General features: G+C 50.4%; 1 protein-coding gene across 2 annotated transcripts in view; it reads left to right on the top strand.

Annotated features, from left to right (window-relative positions):
- Positions 1 to 27,908, top strand: part of ATP9A (ATPase phospholipid transporting 9A (putative)) — a 128,343-nt gene that overhangs the window by 11,001 nt on the left and 89,434 nt on the right. For both annotated transcript variants that reach the window (XM_058685982.1, XM_058685983.1), the window contains exons 2-4: positions 19,250 to 19,394; positions 21,274 to 21,387; positions 24,052 to 24,160. In XM_058685982.1, coding sequence (XP_058541965.1) covers positions 19,250 to 19,394; positions 21,274 to 21,387; positions 24,052 to 24,160 — 368 coding nt within the window. The remainder of the gene's footprint in view (positions 1 to 19,249; positions 19,395 to 21,273; positions 21,388 to 24,051; positions 24,161 to 27,908) is intronic.

The raw sequence follows: 27,908 nt of genomic DNA, 5'->3' as shown, positions 1-27,908 counted from the left end.
ATCACTTTGGGTGGCTCGTGGCCAGAGACTGAAAGGCTAGCAATTATTTCCATGGTTCTTTCTCTTTGGGCCAAGTGATACTTGCTTTGTTTTTGCAGTCGGGATAGGGAGTTTCCTTTTGGAGTACGTTTACAAGAAAAAAGCAGAGAATTGGCTTTAAGAAAAGTATGAACTCAAAGTTCATGAGGTTTGTAGATGCGCCCCCCTCCCAGCCACGTCTGACCTTTAGGAATTGGCCGCCTGTGCTAAAATCTTGCTTTTAGTCTAAAAATATAATATCGCTGTAAGGGGGAGGAGGTGGGATAATCTGAGTTTGTTAAGAGATTGAGCTTTTTTTTTTTTTTTTGCCATGTTACCTGTGAAAAACATGATTTCTTTCTTTAAAAACGTGATTTTTAAACAGCGGTTACTTTACCACCTCGATTGGGGATCCTGTTGTTGCTTCTCTCATTGTATAAACAGTTTGAGGGGATTATGGGAGAGGCAGTTGGAAGGGGTCCTGGGGAAGGAGAGGCTCCCTGCGGGAAGTGGAAGGGTGGCCGGATGCTGTTGTCACCACAGCGAGATCTCTGTGGCATTTGCTGAAAGCCAGGAGGGGGAGGCTGCTGGCTGGCCTCCCTGAGGAAGGAGCAGTGTGGACGGGGACCGCGCCGTCCCCATACGACAGGGCCCGGCAGGGTCTCTGCCCCCCTCCGCCGGGCCATCTGCTGTGACACAGGGTGAAGTCAGACCTGGCCAGGTTGGACCTCAGGGGTTCTCAGCTCAGCACTACTGACGGTTGGGGTTGGCTAATTCTCTGCTGTGGGGGCTGTCCTGCTCCTCGTAAGAGTGTGACAGCAGTCCTGGCCTCGCCCACTGGATGCCCACAGCACCATCCACCCGGTTGTGACAACTGAAGATGTCTCCAGACGTTACCAAGTGTCCCTGTGTGCTGCGGGGCGGCGGGGTGTGAGTGGGCAGAACCACACCTGTTAGGAGCCACTGGACTAATGGAATGAATATTCCCTGTGCATGGCCAGGTCCCTATTGTCCTTCAAAGGCTGCCTCCTTCTCTCTCTCTCTCTCTCTCTCTCTCTCTCTCTCTCTCTCTCTCAAGAAAAACCTGTTAGGCAAGAAGTTCATGTTTGGACTGTCCTACTTCACTAGGAGTTCAGCTTTCTGATAGTGACTGTGAGGCCTTGAGCTGTCGGAAGACACTTTTTGGGAAGTGTTAGGGGCTGCGGTGCATCCCTTCACACAGTCCTATGCTGAGCCCTTAACCCCCAGTACCTCAGATCGTGACCCCTCTGTTTGGAGATGGAGCCTTTAAAAAGACATCATTAAGTTAAAGCGGGAGGCCTTTAGGGTGGGCCCTATTGCGGTATGACTGGGTCCTTATGAGAAGCGGAGATCAGGACGCACAGAGAGAGGCCAGGGGGTGAGAGGAAGAGACCACTCGAGGACACAGGAGCAGGGCGGCCGTCATCAAGCCGCGAGGAGAGGCCCCAGAAGAAACCAGACCTGCCCACACCTTGACCTTGGACTTGTAGCCTCCAGAACCGTGAGGAAATAAATTTCTGTTTAAGCCACCCGGCCTGTGGTATTTTGTGATGGCCGCCCAAGCAAATTCATACAGGAAGCACCTCATTTATGGCCATCTTGGCAAGCGTGGTGTCTCTTGCTGTTAGTAATAAGCCTTCGTTCTAAATTGATGATGAGTTCGTGAGGAATTTCCTTTAGCGAGTCCGGTCTCAAGAGCTCTGTATAAGCACACTGCAAAGTCATGTGGACCTGAGCTGACCTCCCCCCGCCCCCCTGCCTCTTCCTTTTGCTTAAAAGAGTTCCCAGGAGCCTGTCACACACCCATGTTGTGCTTTGCGTGGTTTGTTGTTAGCTCATGTTGTGTAGATTGTGCGAGATTAATTTGATGAGAGTTATAATAGTTGCTCACCACTACTCCGTGCTTATCAGGTGCCCGGCACTGTTCTAGAGTTGTAAGTGGATCATCCTCTTTCTCCCGACAACCCTACTTTACAGATGGGGAGACTGAGGAACGGAGGGGTTTTTTCCTTTGAGAATGATACCGGCTTAGAATGACAAAGACTTCCTTTCCGTGTTTTTAAAAGGCTCATTTTAATTTGAACGTAGGCAGCAAATTGCAGCTTGTGACCCGTCTTGATGACTTCTACTCCTTGACTTTTTCTGTAATATCTATTCAGAGCAGGTGATTATCGTTGAGGGGGAAAGGATTGAAGGTTTGTGAGACTTCAGTAATTTGGAGATGAGGGTGTGTGAATTCCACTGTTACTTGTGAAGACTGGTTGCAGAAATGATGTGACAAAGAGGAAAATTCTAGAAACTTCAAATTACCCCAATAGCTATGAATTCTTGAGAAACATAGCATCTGTTTCCAGAGTTACATGTTGATTCTTATTTTGTTTTTCTTTTTAATGTTTATTTATTTATTTGGGCGGGGGAAGGGGCAGAGGGAGATCGAGAATCCCAAGCAGGCTGGTAGCCCTGGGTATTGTCAGTGCAGAGTCCGACGTGGGGCTCGATCCCATGAACTGGGAGGTCATGACCTGAGCCGGAATCAAGAGTCGGACGCCCAACCGATGGAGCCCCCCAGGCGCCCCTCTTATTTTCTTTCTTGCCCTCTCTGTATGAGACATGTTCATGCTAATGGGGGGGAGAGTGCAGAATGTCCATTTCTAAAATATCTACACTCACCCCGCAAAAGGAAATAATCCGATTCTGAATGCTTTTTAAAGCTTTTATATAGTCAGTCCCCATAAAAGTGCAACTGTAAAATGGGAGAACTCCCTCCTCCCCGCCACTATACTCCCTCTCGTTCTTCTCCCCGAACTAGAGGCACCTGGGTGCTCTCATACAAGGAATGACACCCTCGTGTCCTGATAAATCACACAACCAGGTAGTAAACACGTAAGACGGCTTGTACTACCTGGCGGGGTTCTTTCCCCCCTAAATAAGCTGATTATGCATACTACATGCATAAAAATTATGCATAAATATGCATACATACATGCACATTAACACACAGAAAAGTGTGCAAATCATGTACAGCTCTGTGAATTTTCATAAAGTGAACACCCTCCTGTAGCCAGCCGGAGAACAGGCTTTCGCCACGGGAGCCCTCTCATGCTGCCTCCTCCCGCACCTTACCCTGTGTCCTGACTTCGTCGTGCAGGGATGGGTTTTCCCTGGCTTTGAACTTTCTGTAGATGCAGTCATGTGGCACATGCCCCCTCGTGCCTGGTTTCTCCTGCCCCATGCTCCATCATTCAACCACGTTGCACGCGTATTGTAATTTGTTCATCCCTGTTGCTGTGTATGTAGTCATTTGTGTGACTGTATCATGATCTCTCTATCCACCTCTTCTTAAAAAAAAAAAAATTATATTTATTTTTTGAGAGGGAGAGGGAATGCAAGTGGGGCGGGGGCAGAGAGAGAAGGGACAGAGGATCCAAAGCGGGCTCCGTGCTGACAGCAGCGAGCCCAGTGTGGGGCTCGAGCCCTGGAACCACGAGATCATGACCTGAGCCAAAGTCGGGAGGCTCAACAGACCGAGCCACCCCGGCACGCGCTTCGTCTCTTGACGACGTTTGGGTCATTTCCAGTTTTGCCTGTCGGGAATAGTGCTCAAACATATCTGTTGGTACATGTATTATGTGGCTTTGCTGGGCCCTAGGGTATATTTGCGTGTAGTTTTCCAAAGTGTTTGTATTAATTTGGGCCTCTCCGGCTGGGAGAGTTCTGGGCGCTGGCACTGGTCTTGTCTGTCTCCTTCGTTTCAGCCATCCTCGTGAGGGTAGTGCTGTCGCAAGAAGTGTGTCTTCTATGGTTCATCTGAGACAGGCTGCCTTTTCTCGATCCGAGGGTAAGCTGTGAACTTAGAGGTTAGCCAAGCCACGGTAACCCTGAGCCTAAACTTGGCAAAATGGTCCCCTCATGGTGGCTTTCCTCTCTGACCAAACACCTTCTTAAGTAGTTTTACATTACAAGAGAAGGGTAAAAAATACATAAAATTTATTTTCTTTTAATTGTAAAATGAGCGCATGTGTATTAAGAACAATTACAGAACAGAGAGGAGTAGAACACGGGTGTTGGCTTTCCCTTCAAAGACAACTGCCCATAACACCAACACCTAAGATGTGTTTTCTGCCTGCCTTGTTTCTGTGTGTACAATGTTCTACGAATTATAACCCATGTTTTTGCTTCCTACTGTTTTTTCTGTCTCATGAGGTACTTTGTAAGTTACCTTTTTAATGACAACATACTATTTCTTTGAGTAGCTGTGGCTAATTTGCTGTAACCAGTGCCCTTTATTTTCACAAGTTGTTTCTTATTTTAGTTTCACTTTTTTAAAATACATTTTTAAAATTTTATTGGGGGGGGGGCGGGAAGAAAGAGAATCTTAAGCAGCCTCCAAACTCAGCACAGAGCCAGAGGCAGGGCTGGATCCCATGACCCTGGGATCATGACCTGAGCTGAAATCAACAGTCAGACACTCCACAGACTGAACCACCCAGGCTCCCCTGGTGTTACTTTTTAAATGTTTTCATTCTGAATGCTGGCCCTTGAACCAGAGGCTCCCCAAAGACACATAAAGGGAAAGCTGAGGGAGGCACAGACCCCTGGGCTTGAGAAGTGACTTGTCTGGGTCGGGATGAGCTCAGTCTGCAAGGTGACTCTCAAAACAGCAGTGCTTACTGCCCCGGAGAAAAACCGGAAACTCAGCAGTGAGTTTTGTACATTTCAGAGGATTGCTATTTGTTCACGGCATATTTGCGAGCAGCTACTCTGCCCCAGGCACAGTTTCTGTTGTTGTTGTTCTTTTAATGTTTATTTATTTATTTGAGAGAGAGAGAAGCAGAGAGAGAGGGAGACAGAGAATCCCAAGTGGACTCTGTCACTGCAAAGCCCAGTGCAAAGCCTCGAACTCATGAACCGAGAGATCATGACCTGAGCTGAAATCAAGAGCTGGACCCTTAACGACTGAGCCACCCAGGTGCCCCTTAAAATAAATCAACTGAAAGAAAGAAAAGGAAGGAAGGAAGGAAGGAAGGGAACATTTTAATAGGCTAGACTCTCCAGGTCACTGGGTTAAATGGAACATATGACCACATGTCCAGGGGCTGTAACTATGTTTTACTAAGGGGTCTTCTGGAAGGGCTCTGCCATTTTGTGTTTTGTGCCCTGTGAGAGTCAGAGTTGCCCTGTGTTCCAGGGTCGGGATACGGGTGATGGCCTTCTTCACCCACCACCATTTTCATTTTGCCTTTTGTCCAGTGGGTGCCAGTGAGATTGGGAAGGTTTAAAAAAAGAAAGACAGGAGCTCGCGGCTTGCTCAGTTGGTTAAGTGTCTGGCTCTTGATTTCAGCTCAGGTCACCATCTCACGGGTCATGGGTTTGGGCCCCACTTCCCTCTGTGCTGACAGCGTGAAGCCTGCATGGGATTCTCTCTCTGTCCCTCTCTCTGCACCTCCTTCACTCGTGTGTGCATGCACACTCTTCCAAAAAAAAAAAAAAAGTGTCAAAAACTTTGAAAAAGTAATGAAAAAATGAAACCACAGATTTACTATTTATGTTTCTTGATGTGTGGGATGGGTGGGGGGGCAGAAGCAGCCCCTGAGTGGTTGAGACGCTCCTTACACGCCAAGCCTCAGTTTGCTACCTTTGGGAGCACCGGGCACATATTTGTTGAATACGAGAAACTCTTCCCGTGCGTACAGTGGCTCCGGGCAAAGCTGTGCGGAGACCCCGGGGCCAAGGGCAGGGACGTCTGGCTTCCCTGCAAAGAGCGGAGGTGTGCGGCACAGGCCTTTGGGGGCCCGGGCTGGCATCCCCCTGCCGCAGTAACGGAAAAGGCGTGGCCGCGCGCGCCACCGGGCGAGTGCCCTTCCCCACCTGGGCCGTCACGGTGCCCGACCCCTCCGCCGCTCCGCCACCTGCGGCCAGAGGCGACCTCCGGGTAGGGGGCCGGAGTGGTGCGCTCCGGCGGTTCGCGAGCCCGCGCCCTTGGTGGCCTCCCCCTGGCCTTCCCGGGGCCGCAGCCGCGCCAGAGCCACGCCCCAGGCGCGGCGGTGCGGTGGCTGCTCACGTCCCCACGGGAGCCGGGGCGGGGCCGGGAGCCAGAGTCCGGGAAGGAGAGGGGCCCCGGCCGAGGCGACAGCGGCCCGCGGGTTGGTTGCGCGGCATCCTGAGGGGTTGCGAGCGCGGATTCGAGCCGGGCTGTCCCGGTGCGGGTTCGGGCTCCCTCCCGGGCCCCATGGCCTTGGGCAAGTGAGTTCCCCTCCCGAAAGCGAGCGTGTGGGTAGGGCCGCGCGGTTGAGGGGGGCGGGGAGGGAGCCCGCGTCCTGAAGGTAGGGACCCCCCCCAGCACCTGGCAGGTGGAAGGACGAGGGGCGGGGCAGTGGCGGCCGCGGCGGAGGCTGAGCGAGCTTGGACGGAGGAGCCAGGCGGCCGGGCCGGGCGCGGGGACCCTCGATGCGTGCTCCTGCTGTGTCCCCCGTCACGGGGCTCCTCCCCAGGGCGCTGTCATCCCCGCTCCCCCCCCCCCCCCCCCCCCCCCCCCCCCCCCCGTTCAGAGGCGGCGCTCAGATCCTACTGTGGGGCGAGATCCCCCGACGCCGGGGGCCAGAGTGCTGGCTCGGAGGGCAGCTGCACCGGTGGCTGGGCCTGTCCTCATGGGCTGCAGGGCTCGGGGCTGCGTTTCCTCCTCTCCCGCCCCGGAGCCACCCTGGCGAGGCTCGAGGCACCAGCCCCGTGTTAGAACCTGCGAGCAAATAGCCCGACAAAGCGCAGACGCAGGAGGTTAAGAGGGAAGGTCTCTGGGTGCTGAGGCCCAGGGGCCACCCCTCCCTGCATCCACGCGGAGGCCCTGAGAGCCTTCTGTGTACCAGGTCTGGGGTGTGAGAGGAGCACTGTCACCAGGGCTCTGGTGTCTGACCCCCGGGCTGCGGCCCAGATCCGAAGCTGCAGACGGAGAGCTGCGTGCTGCGTGGGCCGCAGGGTGGGGTTTTTTGTACTGTTTGCAAATTAACTTCACCGTTTAAAAGGTACAGAAGTGTGTCCATTGCTGACTCAGTCTCCCTCCACCTCCCCCTGCCACTTGAGCCACCCTGTACCCCTCCTGAGGCACCTACTGTCCAATTTGTTCTGTGTCCTTCTAGAGAATTTTTAACCATTTCCCCCAAAAAGGCTCATGTGTTTTACATTTATCTATTTACACACACACACAGAGTTTTACCTTCTTTATGCAGCTGCTCGCATATGTTGCACAGTACGATGTATTTCTTCTACTTAACAGTACATACTGGGCCTGTTCCGTAGCAGGTGCATAAAAAGCTTTTTCCTTCCCTTTTTAAAGAAATGGCTCTAAAGGATTTCATTGAGCAGACTTACCACACTTTTTTTTTTTTTTTAACCAATCTATCACTGATGGACGTCTAGGTTATTTCTAATGGTTTGTTATTGCTAGAGCATTATGGTGAATGGCTTTGTGGCCATGGTAGGACGTCTGGAATATCTCAAAGGGGAATCACTGAATCAAAGAGAATGTAAATTTGTAATTTTGAGATCTGTTGCTAGGTTACCCTCCTTCAAGGTTCTACTGATTTGGACCCCCCCCCCCCCCCCCCCAGCAGAAGTGTCCGTTTGCTCATCCTGACCAACACAGGTGTTATTAAGCTTTTTGATTTTGGTTATCATGCTAAGTAAAAACTGATACCTCTGTGTGGTTTTAGTTTTGCATAATATTTAAACATTGCATCAGTTACCAACATTTAAAAACCGAGGGTTTGGGCTTCAAAATCTGTGCTTTTTGTCTTTGTCGTGAAGAATCTTACGGTCTGTCGTGTTAGGCTTGTGTGAGGGTGTATCTTGGTTAAGGTAGGATGGCCGCTCCTTCCCACACCTCTGGGCTCCGCAGTGTGCCCTGTCCCACTGGACCCTGTGTTTATTTTTCTTCATTTATTACTGTATGTTGCTCGCTGGGCGTCTGTAGGTTTGAGTTTTCCAGGCAGGTGAAGCGTAAGGGAGAACAGAGCTGCTTTCTCTTCTCTCTGTGAAGAGCGGGGAGTTGGGTTTTGAAGGATACGTAGAAGGGGGAGAACGGGTTGCCCAAGGACATCTGATGTGAATGAGTCTTGCAGAGGGGTTGGAAGTTGGAGAGAAGTACAGCAGAGTTCTGAGCTCACTTGCCTTGGCTGTAGTCAGTGGCTTGATAACCGAGGACCTGGGATGAAAGGTGACAGGCTTGGGCTTGAGTCCATAATGATTGACTCATGGTGGGGGCAGGATGCAGCATGAGTCACACTTTTGTGAGAGGTGTCCTGCACTCCCGAGCAGGAGGGCACCGGCAGGGAAAGACTTCCAGGGTCGGAGAACTAGGGACGGCGACAGATGCCCCCACCCGTGACTGCCCCCTTCTCCCAAGAGAGCCGGAGTCAACAGTCTGGTGTGTGTGTGTATTTGTTTCTCAGTATTATTTCCCCATTATATATTATTATGCTATTTTGATCAAAGTACGGCATAATAAATTGCATCTCTTTTGCTGTAGGTTTTTTTCCCTCCCCCTTCATCACTTGGGTCTTCCCCGGTCAGTGTGTGCTTCAGCCTCACTCTTTGATTGTTGTAGGTCCGTCGCACGGTGGTTCCTCTCTGATGGGCATTTGTTCATCTCCAGGGTTTTGCTTTCTTGCGGCTGTGAGCATCCTTGTGTCTTTCCTGATGTTCACCCATACTAGACCCCCTATATGATACACCCCTCCAGGTGGGCTTGCTAGACCAGAGGATCTGTTTCTGTTTAGAGAGAAATTGCCACGTTGACTTGGCCTTTTCCTTTGATACGACCCAATTTTTCCTCCAGCCAGTTTTCCTTCCTTTGATACGGCCATTGCTATGGTCAGAGATACATTCAGGCTTCAGTGAACTAGCTTCCTTTTATGCATTCTTTCTGATTTAAGATTTTATTTTTAGTTTTAGTTTTTAAAGATTTAATTTATTTAAAAATGTTTAACATTTATTTATTTTTGAGAGAGAGAGAGAGAGAGAGAGAGAGCGTGAGCTTGAGTGGGGGAGGGGCAGAGAGCGAGGGAGACACAGAATCCGAAGCAGGCTCCAGGCTCCCAGCTGTCGGCACAGGACCCGGTGTGGGGCTTGAACCCATAAGCTGTGAGATCATGACCTGAGCCGAAGTCGGATGCTCAACCGACTGAGCCACCCAGGCGCCCCAAGATTTTATTTTATTTTTTTAAGTAATCTCTACACCCAACATGGGGCTCAGACTCACCACACCGGATCAAGAGTCACATGCTTTACCAACTGAGCCAGCCAGGTATCCCTGACTTCAGAGTTGATATTACCCTAGTTAAAAAAAAAAAAAAGCCTCCTAGATGTTTTTAGAACACAGAGCAAAAATTTCCCTCGTACCTTCCTTTCCATGCCTTCTAGCACCCACTCCCCAGGCATCTGTGCTTATTAACAGCTTGAGTTCCATTCTTCCAGTCCTGTTGTCCAGCATGCCATACACAGACCTGTGTGGCTGTTTAAATTAATTAATGGAATAAACTGTAAATGTCACATTTTGAGCGCTCAACAGCCACATGTGGCTCGAGGGAACATTTCCCCCATTGCAGAAATGTACCAGGCAGTGCTGCTCCAAGCCAGGGTTCTCAGACTCAGGGCTACTGGCATTTGGGGCTGGGCGGTCCTCTGTGTGGGGCTGTCCTGTGCATCGTACCCGCTAGATGCCAGGAGTACCTCCCTGCACCTGCAGTTGTGACCAAACGGGTCTCCAGACATGGCCACGTGTCCCCCGGGCACGGGGCAAATCCCCACCCCTCCCACCCTGTGGAGAACCATCGCTGTAGACTTTTTTCCATACGGCTTTTATTTATTTATCTATTTTTAATATAATTATTGTCAAGTTAGCCAACTCCGTATTGCTTTTAATATTCTTTACATTCTTTTTTAAAAATCTTTTTAAAAATTCTATATAATTTTGAGAGAGAGAGAGAGAGCGAGCGAGACAGCGTGAATGGGGGAGGAGCAGAGAGAGAGGGAGACACAGAATCCGAAACAGGCTCCAGGCTCTGAGCTGTTAGCACAGAGCCTGACGCGGGGCTCGAACCCACTAACTTGCAACATCGTGACCTGAGCTGAAGTCGGACGCCCAACTACCTGAGCCACCCGGGCGCCCCTTTCTTTACATTCTTCCTGGATCTTCCTGGTGTCAACACAGAGACTACAACTTCCCAGACTCTGGCTTTAGGAAAGTTCAGCAACACCGTGCAGGCAATTCAGCAAATATTTACTGAGTGCCCACGGATTGCGGTTACACCCAGAGCTGAGATGTTCATTTCTTCGGGTGGCAGCTCCTTGTTACAGTAGTTACTTTTCCAGAAACATTGTTCCCTTGGCGCTTCCCTCTGTGATCTTTGCTTTTCCCTTGCCTTTTGGCCAGATTGTGTGAAACCACCTGACCTCTGGTCAGCGGGCTGTCCTCCAGCAAGACCTTCGTCTGTTTTAGTCAGATCATAAGAAAAATTTACTTTAGGTTTCCTTTGTTTAAATGGTCTAAGCTAAAAGCAGTGTGAACTAAACTATTTGTAGCCTTACATCTTAACCTAGTTGAATAGCTGTTGCTGTCGATAGGTGAAAACATTGTTTCACGTTTTCTTTTCTTTTCTTTCTTTCTTTTTTTATTTATTTTATTTTATTTTATTTTTTAAATTTTTTTTAACGTTTATTTATTTTTGAGACAGAGACAGAGCATGAATAGGGGAGGGGCAGAGAGAGAGGGAGACACAGAATCAGAAGCGGGCTCCAGGCTCTGAGCCATCAGCCCAGAGCCCGACGCGGGGCTCCAACTCACGGACCATGAGATCGTGAACTGAGCTGAAGTCGGACGCCCAACCGACTGAGCCACCCAGGTGCCCCTCTTTCTTTTTTTAATCTGGAAAGGTAACTTAAGAGAAATAATATATATGTACCGTTAATGGAATGCCTGTCATGTGCTGGGTATTGGCCTATCCCTTTCATATATAAAGTCCTGAATCCTAGTAATTCAGCAAGGCAAGTGTTACTGTCATTTTATAGAGAGGAAGAGTGGGGATCACAGAAAATGAGGAGGCCCAAGCCACACAGCCAGCGTGGAGCTGGGCTGGGCTGGGCTCTGCACCCACGTCCGTCTGACTTCAAAGCTGGCGTTTCCTACTCTACCCACTATGGGCCTGCTGTTTCCAAGCTGTGGCTCTCACCCGTTACTTCTTCTGTAGTCTCTCCAGTAATTTCTCATTCTTAAGGAATCCTGTCTTGTAACCCCTCACCCTAGGGACGTAGGAGTTGCTTCGTCATGGCAAGTGACAGCCTGGTTTGGTGTTAAGAAACAGTAGCGGCAATCCAGGGCGCCAGGGTGGTGGCGGCCACAACCAGCGCCCGGCAGCTGCCCCTCTGGGGCCTCCAGGGGACTGTGGTCCGTGCTCTGGACCACATGGGGTGTGGTGGCAGCCTCCGGGGGTAGCGAGAGTCACAGGTATAAACGCAGAGGTTGAGAAGGAGCCTGGCTGCCATCTCTTCTGTTTGGAATGGGGTGGGGGTTGGGGGGCGGTGGGGATGTGCTGGCTTATAAATTTGCCACCAAGCCCAAAGCTTCTACCGCGGGACAGTAGTTCCCCAAATATGGGCAGGCAGATACGTAGGTACAGCGGTGAAAAGGTCCACGCAATTCATGGACAGGAACTAAATCACGTTGACACATGCAGTAGGGTACTTCCTTCCTTTTTCAGTTTTCCTTCAATGTTTCTAAGCCCGTGGGGGCCCACTTTTTAGGAGCCGGCACTTGCTTGTCGCTGCATTATAACCGGGAGAAGTGGCTGGAGGCAGCGGGCTCAGAGCCACTGCATCTAGTTTGAATTTAGTAACATTGTTTGCTTTTCATTGTGTTGATTTTTGATGTTTACCTTGTGTTTATGGGGAGTGATCCTGGTTTTCCATTTATGATAATACTACAAAGTTACCTTTTACAGTTTACGTAGGGGCGCCTGGGTGGCTCTGTCTGGTAAGCCCAAGACTCTTGATTCGGGCTCAGGTCATGGTCTCATGGTTCGTGGGTTCGAGCCCCTGCGTCGGGCTCCACAGCTAGTGGTGCAGAGCCTGCTTGGGGTTCTCTCTGTCGCCCCCCTCGGTGCCCCTCCCCTGCTCACCGTGTCTCTGTCTCTCTCAAAACAAATGAACTTATATACATAAAAAAAAAAAAAAGAAATTCCCTTTAAAATTCATGTAAATAAAGTCTAGAGCAGGAGTTCTCAACCCCGGGTGCTGCTGGCATTTGGGGTCAGACCATTCTCTGCTGGGGGGCTGCCCCGTGCACTGTAGGACGTTTAGCAGGATCCCCGACCCCCACTCCCACTGGACGCCCCTTTCCCCAGTTGTGACGACCAAAAATGTCTCGAGATCATCAAGTGCTCCTGGGGTGGGACCAAAATTGACCCTAGTTTAAGGTAAGCAAGTTTAGCCTGTACCGTGACGGTAGGAGGTACGGATGGTTGGATATTGTAGGAAACACCACGTGTGTATGAAAATCGCTTAGCCTGATTTCTGTCAGTTGCGAGGTCCGCGTACCGATGTTCCTGTGTGCGTCCTGGGCCCTGAAACTGCATGAAGATGAGGCAGAAGGCGATGTCTAGCAAGGGATGCTCTAAGCAGCACTGTCCAGTGTAACTTCCTGCCATGCCTGGAACGTTCTGAATCTGCACAGCCCAGTCCCTAGCTGTGGGCCACATGTGGCCATAGAGCACTCAGAATGTGGCCAGCGGGAATAGGGAATTGAATTCTTCGATTTTAATTAACTAATTTAAATTTAAAAAAAAAATTTTTTTTTTAAGTAGGCTCCATGCCCAACGTGGGACTTGAGCTCACGCCAGCCAGGCGGCCCTCTTCCATTTTAATTAAATTTACACATAAATAGCCACATGCGGGAGAAGCTACCACATCGGACAGCGCTGCTAGAGAAGTCAGAGCAGTGAGGTCAGGATAATAGGATGCAGGCTGGAAGGTGTTGACTGTGCCCTTTAAAAGCTTAGAACTGGATGGGGCGCCTGGGTGGCTCGGTCGGTTGAGCGTCCGACTTCGGCGCAGGTCATGATCTCGTGGTCCGTGGGTTCGAGCCCCGCGTCGGGCTCTGGGCTGACGCCTCAGGGCCTGGAGCCTGCTTTGGATTCTGTGTCTCCCTCTCTCTCTGCCCCTCCCCTGCTTATGCTTTGTCTCTCTCTCTCTCTCTCAAAAATAAATAAACATTGGGGCGCCTGGGTGGCTCAGTCTGTTGAGCGTCCGACTTCGGCGCAGGTCACGATCTCGTGGTCCGTGGGTTCGAGCCCCGCGTCGGGCTCTGGGCTGACGGCTCAGAGCCTGGAGCCCGCTTCGGATTCTGTGTCTCCCTCTCTCTCTGCCCCTCCCCCGTTCATGCTCTGTCTCTCTCTGTCTCAAAAATGAATAAATGTTAAAAAAAAAAAAAAAGCTTAGAATTGGAGACACACAGAACCCACAGGATTGTGTCTTCCAGGACAGTGCAGCTCTGTGGTAGACAGGAAGAGCAGATAGAAGGTTTGAGGCAGTGGTTAGCACAGACCCAGCTAAAACTGCCTTGAGCAAAAGTGAAATGAAACTGACGAACTGATTCCTAAGAGGGAAAAGCCCAGGGCGTGGACATATGGACCCACCGATGCCCGAAGGTGTCAGGAACCTGTTGTGGTCTTTGCCTTCCTCCTCGTGACTCCGTTCTCAGGCCGACTGTCCCCTAAAGAAGGACAAGGTGGCCACCTGCAGCCCCACACTTGTTTTCTGCCACCTTAGCAACGTCACGGTGAAGGGCACTTGTTTCCTAGTATTTCTGGTGAGACTCTCAGCCGGGGTCTTGCTGCCCTTTGTTGAGCCCCTTACCACGTCGGGGGACTCTGCTCGGCCACGCCTGGATCCGTGTGCTCACCACACCTGGGGTTAGGGGGTGGGTCTGGCCCAGCTAACCCAGATGGAGAGATGGAGGGAATTGGCTTAATAAGTGATGATAAAGGATAATTGTAGAAGAAAACCCTGGGGGTAGTGTAGGCTAAGGGAGTGGACCCAAGAAGGATGCATTTGGAAGGGGGCCCTTCCCCAAGGCTGGGGCGCAGACGTAGGTGGAGACGGGCGAGGGCAGGCTGCTGGAAGGCAGGGCAGGAGCTGCTCTGCAGGCATGGGGCAAGCAGAAAGCGACCCCCAGGGTGCACGTGGGGCGGCCGGCACAGCTGGTGGTTGACACGTTGGCTGTGCCAGGGGAATGGGACACTGGGGCTACAGTGACAGGAGGACCTCGGAAGACAAGCCTGGGGGTGAAGGGATCAGGGTGCTGGTGCAGAGGAGGCAGGATGCCCCTACTGTGACGGCCCTGGGGAGGTCTCCACAAGGCCACGGTGGGGCCTGGAGGACTCCGAGGGACAGCACGTCCTGGGCGTGGGGCTGGGCAGAGCGCCATTGGGTGGCCTCACGCCCGTGCCACTGATCCCCTGGGCCGCTGCCTGGGCAGCACAGGAGAGCCTGTCCTCCAGCGGTGTCCCTCCGGGGCCCTCTATGCGAAAGCTTAGCACTGTGCTCACTGTACAGGAGAGGCGGAAGGGAACTACGTCTGTCATCCCAGAGCAGGTATTGAAGGGCGGCTGTGCGTGGAGCCGAGAGGCGGAAAGTTCACAACAGGTGTGAAGGTGAGTGGGTGTGGGGCAGGCACGGCCCCGAGGAGCACGCAGGCAGGCGGCCACAGCTCTCGTTGGCCCCTACGGTGTCTTCCAACCTCAGGAGATGAAAGCCTAGGAAAATGCTGTGAAATAATTGTGCTGATCAGGCCATTAATGGCGGTGCAGGGGGCTCTCAGGCGCTCCGGATCTGGATCCGACAGGCCTGGGCTTAAGGCCAGCTTCCCCTGCTCAGGCGGAGCCAGTGAAGTATAGATGTTGGGGAAATCACTGAGTCCCCTCGGGCTCAGTGTCTCCACTGTGAAAATGGAGGCAGGGGCGCCTGGGTGGTTCCGTCGGTTGGGCATCCAGCTCTTGGGTTTTGCTCGGGTCGTGCTCTCGCAGTTCTTGGGTCTGAGCCCCGCATCAGGCTCTGTGCTGACAGTGTTGAGCCTGCTTGGGATTCTCTCTCTCTCTTTGCGCCTGCCCCACTTTCACTTTCTGCCCCTCCCCAGCTCGCTCACTCTCTCTCTCTCTCTCAAGAATAGAAAAACTTAAAAAAAAAAGAAAAAGAAAAAAATGGGGGCAATGCTCTTACACGCCATGTAGGATTGTTGTGAACGTTACATGAAATAATGCATTTCTTCGTATGCTTGTTTAAAGAGGGTGCATTTCTACATCCGCAACATTTTGGAACTCTGTACCCGCTTGCCCTACTCTAGTCTGGACGGCTGTCTCTGCTTGCCTGGATGATGGCAGTAGCTTGCTAAACAATCCCCGTTTCCCCTTTTTTGGGGGTAAACACACAGCCTTATTAAGATACGGTTCACGTACCCTGCAGTTCACCTATTGAAAGTGTGCAATTAGCAGATTTAAGTATATTCACAGAGTTGCGTGACTGTCACCCCAATCAATATTCAAACACATCATGACCCCAAAAAGCAACCTCACAGCTATTACCTGTTCTTACTCTTGCCCACTGCAGGGTCTTCTCTGCTCAGCAGGCAGACAAGACCGTTCAATAATGTCAATCGGATCAGGCCAGCCCCTGGCGGTGACCCTCAGTGATCCCCGCTGTGCATGGAGTAGACTCCAGACTCCCTGCCCCAGACAAGGCCCCGTGTCTTCTGGCTGCCCCTTCCTCCTCTGCCCTGCTCCCCTGGGGTTGGAGTATTCCAGCCACGCCAGTCTTCCATGAGCACGTGCACCAGGCTGCCTCCCACCTCTGGATCTTGGGTTTCCGTTCCAGTTTGCCCAGATTGTGCTTCCTTTGTACGGTTGCATGCAGCCGCTGCTTGTCCCCCGGCTCAGCCGTCACACCAGCTTCCCTGACCATCCAGTCTCCCTGAGCCACACGCCTCTACCCGCCCCCCCACTCCCCCCCCCCCCCCCCCGCCCTGCTTGCCCAGGCCTTATTTAATTTGGGTGGTTTACCCTGCCTCCCTCCCTCCACTAGAGAATAAGCTCCAGAGGGGGAAGAGCCGTCTGTTTTGTTCACTCCTGAATGCCCAGTGTCCAGGTGAGGGCCCAGCACGCCAAACACACAAGACAGAGTAAGTAGGTGAATGAGCAGGGGACCAAAAAGAAGCAGTGATTACTGGTCTTAGGTTGTTGTTGGTAAGTGTCCAGTGAATGCTATTGACCTGAAAGTCAGGTTGATCGTGTATTGAACGTGTGCAGGTGAAAGCGAATAAATGAGGTCAAGTTGGCTAAATGACATGGCCTTGGGGCTAACTGTGCTTGGCTCAGGTGACACAAAGTTTTTTGTTTTGTTTTTGGTTTTGCTTTTATTTATTTGTTTGTTTATTAAATTTACATCCAAATTAGTTAGCATATATAGTGCAACAGTGATTCCAGGAGTAGATTCCTTAGTGCCCCTTCCCCATTTCGCCCCTCCCCCCTCCCACACCCCCTCCAGTAACCCTCAGTTTGTTCTCCATATTTATGAGTCTCTTCTGTTTTGTCCCCCTCCCTGTTTTTACATTGTTTTTGCTTCCCTTCCCTTCTGTTCATCTGTTTTGTCTCTTAAAGTCCTCATATGAGTGAAGTCATATGACTTTTGTCTCTCTGACTAATTTCACTTAGCATAATACCCTCCAGTTTCATCCACATAGTTGCAAATGGCAAGACTGCATTCCTTTTGATTGCCGAGTAATACTCCATTGTGTGTGTATGGATAGATATAGATATATAGATATAGATATAGATATACATCACATCTTCTTTATCCATTCATCCATTGGTGGACATTTGGGCTCTTTCCATACTTGGGCCATTGTTGAGCGTGCTGCTATAAACATGGGGGTGCATGTGTCCCTTCGAAACAGCACACCTGTATCCCGTAGATAAATGCCTAGTAGTGCAAATGCTGGACCATAGGGTAGTTCTATTTTTAGTTTTTTGAGGAACCTCCAGACTGTTTTCCAGAGTGATTGCACCAGCTTGCACTCCCACAAAGTTTTTATTTTAGCCGGTGCCGAATGCTCACCCCTGTTTTGTCGTGGGGCTGTGAGAAAGGAGCAAAGATGCCCCAACATGCGGTTCCCGGACCAAATTGTCCTTCGTTCCAGCGGGACGCTCGATAAATGCATACTGTTCTGAATTTCGCGGAGAATGAACCACACCGAGCCCCTCTCCCATCTTTTGCCGCCACAGTGCATCCTGCGACGACCCTCCTGCTACTTTGTGCACACGCGCACGTCTGCGGCTTACGTGACGAGCGGCCCGACCTGGCAGCTTGCTGTGCAGAACGTTCTGCTAAAACAAAACAGACAAAAGTCATGTGAACAGCCGACCTGATGGTTTTGTTAGGTTCATTCTCTAGCTTTCGCTTAGAAACCCACAACCGCGGGAGCCATCATTACAGGATTATTACAGGATGGGGAGAGGGGTGCTGGTTCACATCACGGAGGGGTCAGTCACGACCGTGGTTTCCACTAACCCAGAGGTCTGCTCCCTGTCAAGTGATTCCCCCTCTCTCCTTCCTGCTTCCTGCCTTCAGTGTGCACTTAGCGAGTGTCCGTCCACCGATGGCCAGCACGGGTGCTGCTCATACACAGACAGCAGCGGTTTGGGTCCCTCTGGTCCAGGCCTGCGTGTGTCTCTGGCCTTTGGGCAACTGAGAACAGGGCCAGCACAGATGAGTTACTAGGAGTAAAACCTGTCCTTATGACATACGCTCCACTCGAGCACCGATTTACTGGAATGAAGATGTTAGTTTTATTTCTTTGATTTTTTGTTAACTGTTTATTTTTGAGAGAGAGAGAGACAGAGTGCGAGTAAGGTAGGGGTCAGAGAGAGAGCGAGACACAGAGGCAGAAGCAGGCTCCAGGCTCCAAGCTGTCAGCACAGAGTCTGATGCCGGGCTTGAACTCACGAACTGGGAAATCATGACCTGAGCCAAAGTCAGATGCTTAACCAACTGGGCCACCCAGGTGCCCCCGAAGATCCTATGTTTAAGGAAGAGCATTGTGTTTCGTCATGGGAATTTTGAGCATCTGGACAGGCAGCTTGCTGATGACCAGGGGCGGAGTCTGCTCTGCTCTGTACCCCAGCACCCCACCAGGGCCTGCCTGGCGCGTAGGAGGATGGGAAGAAGGGAGGACCGTGGTGGACCTGTAATTACATGTCACCATTTCCCTGTCTGCTTGGTTTCACTTCACTTGGCAACATTGTGGGGGGGCCAGCAGGGCTGGGGTTTCTGCCTTGTGTTTGGGCTCTCTGGAAGGACAGGTGTTCTCAAGAGTGGCTTCGTTCCCCCGGACCTGGACTGCCCTGCCTTGTGTGGGCCACCTGGGAGCAGGTACACGAATGCGCCGACCTCGCAGGGCAGCCCAGGCAGCTGGGGGCTCAGTCGGTCCACAGTGGGCACGCTGGCCTGGCTCTGGGTGACACCGGGCCCCGAGCCAGTGTCTTCCTGGCTGGCTCCTCTGGGCTGTTGCTCAAAGGAGATCCGGGTGTGGGGAGATTCTTCCCCTTCTTTACCTGGTCATCTTGGTGGATCCGGGCAGCGTGCTGGAAAGACACCAGGTTTTCTAGTAGGACGGAAGTCGTTCAAGGCCGGGCTCTGTGGTTTCTCACATCTTGCCGCACTTGGTTGCTTTACTTTTTATTTTGTTTATTTTTAAGCAAATAGACATTTTTGGGAGTGATTAGAATTGCAATTTGAGAGACACAGATTGAGGTAGAAATCTGAATGAGATTCTCCGTGGGTGTTGTATTATAACTGCCGTGGGCTCTCCTCTCTCATCAGCAAAATGTAAAATAGAGGTAATGTGTTGCTCTGTATTTACTTTTTAACTTAAATCTCATTTTAAAAATGAATCTTACACTTTGATGACGTAAGTAATCTGGGCTTGCGGACAAAGCATATTTTGGACCACAGCTTCTTAGAAGCCTTGGCTCTGTTTTCCCCTCTCATGATGATGAAGTCCCATTCGTGGCCGTTGTCCTGACCCAGTAAAGTTGCTTTAGAGGAACACGTTCGGAGAGAAGTGGACAGTTGTGGGCGTGGCCTTGACGGTGTGGCTGTGTCTTTCCCACAGGTGCTGTGAGTGGCTGAGATGCTGCGGCGGAGGGGAGCCCAGGCCCCGCACTGTGTGGTTGGGGCACCCCGAGAAGAGGGACCAGAGGTACCCTCGAAATGTCATCAACAATCAGAAGTACAACGTCTTCACCTTTCTTCCTGGGGTGCGTACGGGCAGAGGCCACAGCCTTTGTTTTCTTCTCACACCGGATGTGGGTGGTGGTACTGGGTTTTAGAAGACCGAGGTCCCCGGGGTACCTGGGTGGCTCAGTCGGGTAGGCGGCCGACTGTTGGTTTTGGCTCAGGCCATGATCTCACGGTTGGTGAGTTCGAGACCCGAGTCTGACAGCAGGGAGTCTGCTTGGGATTCTTTTTCTCTCTTGCCGCTTCCCTGCTCACACTCTTCCTCTCTCGCAAAAATAAATAAATATTTTTTAAAAAGAGAAAAAAAGACAAACGTCCCTGTGGCCGGATAACCTGGGTCTTTTCCAGGCTGCCTTAGCCGCTGCCTGTCCATCTCCCATGTCCTGAGTACCTAGCGGGGGGCGGGGGGGCTGCCTTCTGAGATTTCTGCTTTGAGATGCCACCTGATCCATTAGAATAACTTCACATTTAGTTGGTGTGTTAGGGGCAAGAGTGAAAAAGATATTTTGGGGACCCAGCATTGTAACCAAAATACCAAAAAAAAATCTACAAAAACCAAAACCCCATCATTGCCTAAAGTATCCCTTCTGTCATCATGAAACGCATATTCAGAGTAGGAAAGTCAGGAGATACGAGTATGGAGATTTTTTTTTTTTTTTAAAAGGTAAGTTTTAATCCTACCATCCAGAAGGAATTGCTGTTGGCATTTTTGCTAATGAATATTTTGGTTGTGCTTACTTATTATTTTGTGCTCTGGAGTCCTGGTCCTAGCATTTCCACATTAGCTTAGGCCAATCCATAGATTTCAGCTCTACAGACCTTCCCCCGCCCCCCAACACGTGCTTAAATCGAAGGCCTATTTTTACCCAACACACACTGGCTGACTTTAGAAGCAGCAGCAGTGATCAGTTCCAGTGCTGGAAGGGGAAAGAAAAAAAAAAATGAGTGTTTGATTTATTGAGAGAGGTTCCAGAAACACAAACGTGTAATGCTGTAGCTTACGGTCAATTTGAATGTTTTTTTAAGGGCAACTCTGACTGCCTTCACTGCTGCGTTCAACCCACATCTCCCCCCTCCCACCTCCCCACCCCCCCAAATATCAGCATCTTAAATCAAGAAAAATTTTATTTCTCCTTCATGGAAATTCTGATGCCGAGCGGCCACACTCTCTTCCATGTTGCGGCTACACCGTCTGGAACACGAGGCCACCAGTATCTCCATGACTGAGCAAGAGTGAGTTGGCTGAAAAATGGCTCTTTACTGCCTCAGCCTCCAAGACACACATCATTTCTGCTCAGCGCCCCAGGCAAGGCATGTGGTGCCAGACTCCACCCCCCCCCCCCCCCCGACCTCACAGGGCACGTGGGAGCCATCGAGGCTCCCCCACAACCCGCCTCCACACAGGACAGGATTCCGCTCTATTTTATGAGATCATATCGTGGAGATGAGAGGTTACCTCGTTTTCTTGATCAACCTCACAGTAGAGACATTTCCCACTAAAACCTCTTCTGAGCATTTTGAGCGGCCTCCCTGTACTTACAAAACAGTTTCTAAGAAACAACTCGTCACAGATAAAGTCGAAGCCCCCCGCATGCCATCCCCGGCCCCAGAGGCACCCACTGTCTTGAATTTGGTGTTAATAATTTCCATGTGTATCATTGTTTGTTTGTTTCTTTCTTTATTTTTTTGACTTTTACAAATTCTGTTTTGATTACCCACATGTGTTTTCCTAAACAATACGCAGGAGCGTTGAAACTCTACGTAAAAGGCATCATGGGAGTTGTGCTCGTCTGCAGGGCTGCTCTCAACTCTTAATCACCTCGGACTCGACCCCCCGCAGGTGCATCACTCGAGCCGTGACTGTCTCTCTTCTCTCTCTTCTCTCTCTTGTCATTCCAGGTGTTGTTCAACCAGTTCAAGTATTTTTTCAACCTCTATTTCTTGCTTCTTGCCTGCTCTCAGTTTGTTCCTGAAATGAGACTTGGTGCACTCTATACCTACTGGGTCCCGCTGGTGAGTAAGGGGCGTGGTTTGTCCGCTGACCGTGGGGTTTGGGAACAGATGCTTCTTTGTCTCTCTCACCCGGGCATCTGCGGCCTTTTACGCGAGAGGACAGACTCAAGCCCTCCCCCCCCCCCGCCCCCCCCCCCCCCCGGCCAGGATTAAAAATTTTTTTTTTAATGTGTATTTATTTTTTTTTTCAACGTTTTTTTAATTTATTTTTGGGACAGAGAGAGACAGAGCATGAACGGGGGAGGGGCAGAGAGAGAGGGAGACACAGAATCGGAAACAGGCTCCAGGCTCCGAGCCATCAGCCCAGAGCCTGACGCGGGGCTCGAACTCACGGACCGCGAGATCGTGACCTGGCTGAAGTCGGACGCCCAACCGACTGTGCCACCCAGGCGCCCCAAGGTTTAGCTTTTGATAACCTTTTTCTTGGTACTAATACATTAGAGGGAGAAATTCCTCAATAGGTAGCTGAAATGATCCCTAAAATTGTATGAAGAGCTAGATTTTTTCGTTATTGAGATATAATCTGTGTACCATGAAATACACAGATAATACGTTGACATTTGTCAACACCGTGGAAATACCACCTCGGTCAAAACACAGAGCATTTCCACCACCCTAGTCCCCGAGTGCCCCTTTCCAGTCAATCCCTCCTGAACCAGAAGGCACTGCTTTTCTGATTTGTAGCTCATAGATTGGTTTTGCTTCAGGAAATCTATTTTTGATGTACGACTTTACAAAAGGAGGCTTAACACTTTCAGAATGGCCTGTCTGGGCACTGTCACTGCCTCTGAGTCCCTTTCCGAGCTCAGACAATCCCAGCCCTCCCTGTTAAAGCCTCTTTCTAAATATCCGTGGATCTTAAGGACCTCTGAAGTTGGATGGTTGGAATTTATTTCTGGGCTACATTTGCATCTCTGAGCAAAAGCATTTTCTAGCCTAAGGGATGGCAGGTCCTTTGGGCTTAATGGGAACTGTGTGTGTGTGGGGGTGGGGGTGGGGGCGGGGCAGGGGGAGTAGATGGGATAACTTAGGAGGCGGTATTTATTTGCAGCAGGGAGGTCACGGCTCCTGTCTTTGTATGAGCGCACACTTTCCATTAACATCAGTGGGGTTTAGCTAGGCCCACGCAGCAAGGGATAGGAACGGGAACATTTGCAAAAACAAACAGTAAACACCTGGGTTCTGGCCCGGAACAACGACCCGGCGGCGTGGGAGGGGCGCCCGTTCTGCAGACTGGGTCTGTGCCCGGCCACCACAGGCTTCCTCTCACCTCCAGCTCTAGAGCTCTCCTTCTGGAATGTCCCAGTCTTGCTCTGGCTGCATCTTGATTGGAAACAGGAGCAATCCTTTGATTGGAAAGACAAACGAGCCCTTGGAGAAGTCCCACAAAGGAGCGCATCTCTGGCTAGATTTACATAAGAGATTTAAAGTCCTTTGAATGGAAGTTCATCTATTTCACAGGATAAACAGTATAAAAATGAAATCCCCAAAGAATCACGGCTGCTAACCTTCAGGGCGATGGTGCTTTCTGTATTAAAAAAAAAAAAAAAGAAAAAAAAAAGGCTTGAAAAGGAGAGATGACAAGGTATTTTGTAAGAAAAATGAACGAATGCTCTTGCCTTTCTTGACACAAGAGGAGGAATCTGGATGGAAATAGATTTCCTGTTACGGCTGACTCACACCCCAGCCCCCGCAAATTTTGTATGAGTTGAGGTACCTGACCCGGGAAAGGTCGGGCAGTTTCAGTGTTCTTTTTATTAGCTGCTATTTATGCAATCAATACTTCAATGTGTTTTCTTTTTTTTTTTTTTCCATATATGAAATTTATTATCAAATTGGTTTCCATACAACACCCAGTGCTCATCCCTCAATGTGTTTTCTTTAGAAGGATTGAAAGCGTTACAGAGAAGACTGGAGTCCCCTTCGGCCCTTCCCTCTCCCTCCCGTCTTTTCCTTGCGTAGGAATCTAGCCACTGGTTAAGGAAATTGGAAACTCTTTGCAGAGTGTGGTCATTGCGGTTGGTGCTTGTATGCACGGGGTTACATTGTATGTGGGGAAAAGTTGATGTCCCTACTTGGGAGGTCAGTGCAAAAGTGATGGCTGTCACTCTTCTTAACTGGTCCAGGTGTGCTCTGTGTTGTTGGCTGATCTCCTTTCCACGTTTGTCTGGACGCTGAACGATGTGGCTGTTAAGGGCAAGGACTCCGGAGCCAGTGTCCTGCCTGTCACTTAGGAGCTTTGTGTCCTTGGCAAGATTACTCAACCTTTCTGTGCCTCAGAGCCCTCATGTCCGCAGTAGTAAGAGCAGGGTTGTTGTGGGGCCGTGACACCCCTCCAGTAACGTCCGCTGGATGAGGTACAGATGTCACCAGGTACCATCGCTCGGCCACTGCCTGTGGACCGACCACCTTTTTGACTCTTAGAAACCCTGCCGTGGTGGTGGGTAGGGATGCCCCCGTCTGTGTGCGTCAGCCAGTGTTTCCCCAGGGTACGTGTGGAGGAAGGAGTCAGAGAAGTGGGCTTGCCAGGGCAGGTGCATTTGGGGCAGTTGGCAGGACCCGCCCTGCTGCTGTCCCGTGTGGCCTCTGGCCTTGTCTGTCCCCAGCACCAGGAGAGGAAAGTCGCTTTCCGCGGGGCTCACCCTCTCTCCCCTGTCTCTGCAGGGCTTCGTGCTGGCCGTCACTGTCATCCGAGAGGCGGTGGAGGAGATCCGATGTTACGTACGCGACAGAGAAGTCAACTGCCAGATCTTCAGCCGGCTCACAGCCAGAGGTCAGCCTCCCGGCTCCCCCAGGGCCGCGGACAGTCAGGGAGCAGAGGTCAAGGCCAGGGGCCGGCGGGTGTGTGGACACCGCGTGGCGGGACAGTCACTCGGCTGCTGGCACCCCGGAGGCCAACGTGTGCCCCGGGGCCTGGAGGGACTCAGGCTGCCCCCGGTAGGCTGCCACGGGTCACTCTTGCAGCCTGGCCTGTGGCTGACTTGTGCATCAGGCTGGATTTAAACCCCATTCGTTGGGCAGCCTCCTCTGGCTGACCCTGTCCCCCCGGCTGGCTGAGGAGGGAGGGAGAGAGGGGCCCCTCTTGTCCATGCTGAGGTTGCAGGTTGCGGAGGCTAGGAGTCTCTCCTACGTATTTCTGGGGAGCGAAGCTTTGAAAGATACTCTTTCAACATTGCGAAACTAATGCCACAACTTGGCAACATTAGTTTTTTTAAGTGGGCGCCAGATTTATAGCTGCATCTCTGAGGATTCTGCTGAGGGGCAGCTTATAAATCCTCCAACTTGGGGCACCTGGGTGGCTCAGTCAGTTGAGCCCCCGACCTTGGCCCAGGTCATGAGCTCATGGTTGGTGGGTTCAAGCCCCACGTTGGGCTCTGTGCTGACAGCCCCACAGCCTGGAGCCTGCTTTGGATTCTGCATCTCCCTCTCTCTCTGCTCTTCCCTGACTCGCTCTCTGTTTGTCTCTCTCAAAAATGAATAAACATTAAAAAAATTAAAAAAAAAATCCTACAACTTAAGGTAGAGAGTCTGACCAAATAAGCAACTAGATAGCCCTTAAGCACTGAATCCCTTGCAAAGCACATGCATTAAAAAAAATTTTTTTTTCTTAATGTTTATTTATTTTTGAGAGAGAGACAGAGCGTGAGCAGGGGAGGGGCAGAGAGAGAGGGAGACACAGAATCTGACACTGGATCCAGGCTCCAGGCTGTCAGCACAGGGCCAGTGGATCACCAGATCATGACCTCAGCTGAAGTCAGATGCTTAACCGACTGAGCCACCCAGGCGCCCGGAGGCACATGCATTTTAAATTGGTGGAATTAAAAACAAACAAACTCCTGAATATCCCCAACGGGAACCCACCTACCGATCCAGCCAGCGTTTAACTTGTGTTTCAACTACAAATTCTACAGGAGATAACCTGTAAGGATGTGTTCAGAAATAAGAGGCTGTTACGTAAAGTCCCTGAAGATGACAGGCAGTTCAGGGACTGATAATGTTTTAGGAGCAGCAGAGATGGATGAAAGCCGTGTTTAACCTTCAGGACGTCAAGAATTCTGAAAACCAGGAATGTCTCAGGGAGGGTGAACTGCTTTTGATGCCTCAGTCTCCCCAAGGCGCTCACACAAGGTTTCAGGGTTTTATTTTCTTTCTGTTAATATTGACGGAGGAATATGTTTTGGGCTCAAATTTTTTTTTAATCCCCTGAGGGCATGAAGGTATTTTGTTTTGGTGCATTTAAATACATTTTCAGAGTTGGTGGTCTTAACATTTGGCAGAATGTCTCTGGGAGAAGTGGGGGGTGCGGCGTTGGCGTGAAAATGCTTTATTATGGCTAAACTACTGTATTTAGGACATCTTGCTGCCTAAAGAAAGAAAACCCAGTGTAGTCTTTGCAAAGGCAGGTGGCTTGGGCTTTCCACGTGGGTAATCAGAAGACCCCTCCGCAGGGTGTTTTTTGTGGCCCGTGTATATTAAATCCTCCCTTAATAACATATTCTGACTATAACATTTAAAATGCTAGGCAACCGACAAAAGCCCCATTGGAGAGGGTGCTGTGGATCTATTTAGATGGATTCCATTCATTCATCTGTCCCAGCTCCAAATCTTCTTTGGTCCTTTTCATATTGCAATTGCGTCTCCCGTGAATGATTTTTGTGCCCTCCCCTGCAGATTCCCTCCTCAGCTCCTCCTTTAACTTCACTCGCTTCTTGAAAAGATCCTTAGGAGAATTGGCAGATGGCTCCAGAATTAAACACTTGTCTTCCTTTGTCGGTCTCCTTTTGTGGCCCGTGGTTTCTGTTGTCATGCCAATGCAGCCATGGGGGAAACCGAGCAGAGTTCTGAACACTGACCCAGCCCCTGCTTGGCCATTTGTTCTGAAAGCCCCCCCCCCCCCCAAAGCACTGAAGAAACTGTCAGCTCAGAAAGTGATGGAGGTGAGTATAGTTACTTGACACACTTTAGTGGGGAGGGGGGGAGCAGAGTGTGAAGGCCCAACTGGAAGGTTTCAGAGAGAGGAAGAGAAAGAAAGCTTTCTTCACCTTCCTGTTTAGTTACTTACTATTTTCTTGAGTGAGGCTTTTCACCAAGATCTTCATTTAGTAAATTCAAAAGCAAAATGAAACAAGCGTGTGTGTGTGTGTCCATGCAGAGCTCTTTTCTTTTGTATCCCATGATATCTTTAAAAATGTATTTTTCTTTTTTTTTTTTTTTTTTTTTTCAACGTTTTTTTTTTTATTTATTTTTGGGACAGAGAGAGACAGAGCATGAACGGGGGAGGGGCAGAGAGAGAGGGAGACACAGAACCGGAAACAGGCTCCAGGCTCCGAGCCATCGGCCCAGAGCCTGACGCGGGGCTCGAACTCACGGACCGCGAGATCGTGACCTGGCTGAAGCCGGACGCTTAACCGACTGCGCCACCCAGGCGCCCCTAAAAATGTATTTTTCAACACCATTTTTAGAGTTGAGACACGGTTAGAAGCCAAAATATCAAGTCCTTGATCCCTGGATTATACGGGCCACGTCATTTACCTACATTCTGATATCGCTTCCTGATTGACGACAACAGTGCTTGTGCCGATTGAGTTGAAAACATTTTTTGGGAACAATGTCCAGCGAGAAGAAAAGTTACAAAAATCCTGCGGTGGACTCCAATACCCTCCTCACCGCGCGTACATCAGTTGTTAACATTTTGCCATATTTGCTTTTTGATACTCTCGCTCTTAAGTCGTTAGAGTTAAGTTGCAGACATCATTCCCTTTACTCCTAAGTACTTCCGTGTGTAATTCCTAGCGGGGCATTTCTCTTACGTAACACAGTACAGTTGTCGAAATCGGGAAATTTAACAGTGGTGCATTGCTATTAATCTACAGCCCTTACTCAAAATTTGCCATTTGTTCCTAAAATGTCCTGGTTCCCCCCCCCCCCCCCCCCCCCGCCACCCTGAGCATCTAAAATGCCCTGTTTTTAACAGCATTTTTTTTTTCTTCTGGTACAGACACCTGTGCAGAGTTGCCAGTGACATTTACTTGTCCTTGCTCCTTATCTCCTCTAGTCTGGCACGTATCCCTGGTTTTCTTTGATACAACATTGACATTTTTGAAAAGGCCCGGCCAGGGGCACCTGGGTGGTTTGGTCGGTTAAGCATCCAACTTCCGCTCGGGTCATGATCTCACCGTTCCCAGTTCCCGAGTTCGAGATCCGTGTCGGGCTCTGTGCTGACCGCTCAGAGCCTGGAGCCTGCTTCGGATTCTGTGTCTCCCTCTCTCCCCAACCCTCTCCTCACACTCTGCTTTTCTCTGTCTCATATATAAATAGACATTAAAATTTTTTTTTTTTTTTTTTTTTAAAAAGGACCGGCCAGTTTCAGGGCAGTTGCTTTATAGCTTGTCCCTCAATTTGTGTTTGATGTGTCAAAATTAGATTCATGGCATGTATTTTTAGCAAGAGTTAACATAGTTTTAAGAATGCCAGTGGCACAGCCAGAGTTTTAGAAGCGTGAACGGTAATGAAATTGAAAA

This window comes from Neofelis nebulosa, chromosome 9 (genome assembly GCF_028018385.1).
Source record: "Neofelis nebulosa isolate mNeoNeb1 chromosome 9, mNeoNeb1.pri, whole genome shotgun sequence".
NCBI lineage: Eukaryota > Metazoa > Chordata > Mammalia > Carnivora > Felidae > Neofelis > Neofelis nebulosa.
The sequence above is the reverse complement of the archived record's forward strand: the minus strand, read 5'-3'. Positions and strand labels throughout refer to the sequence as shown.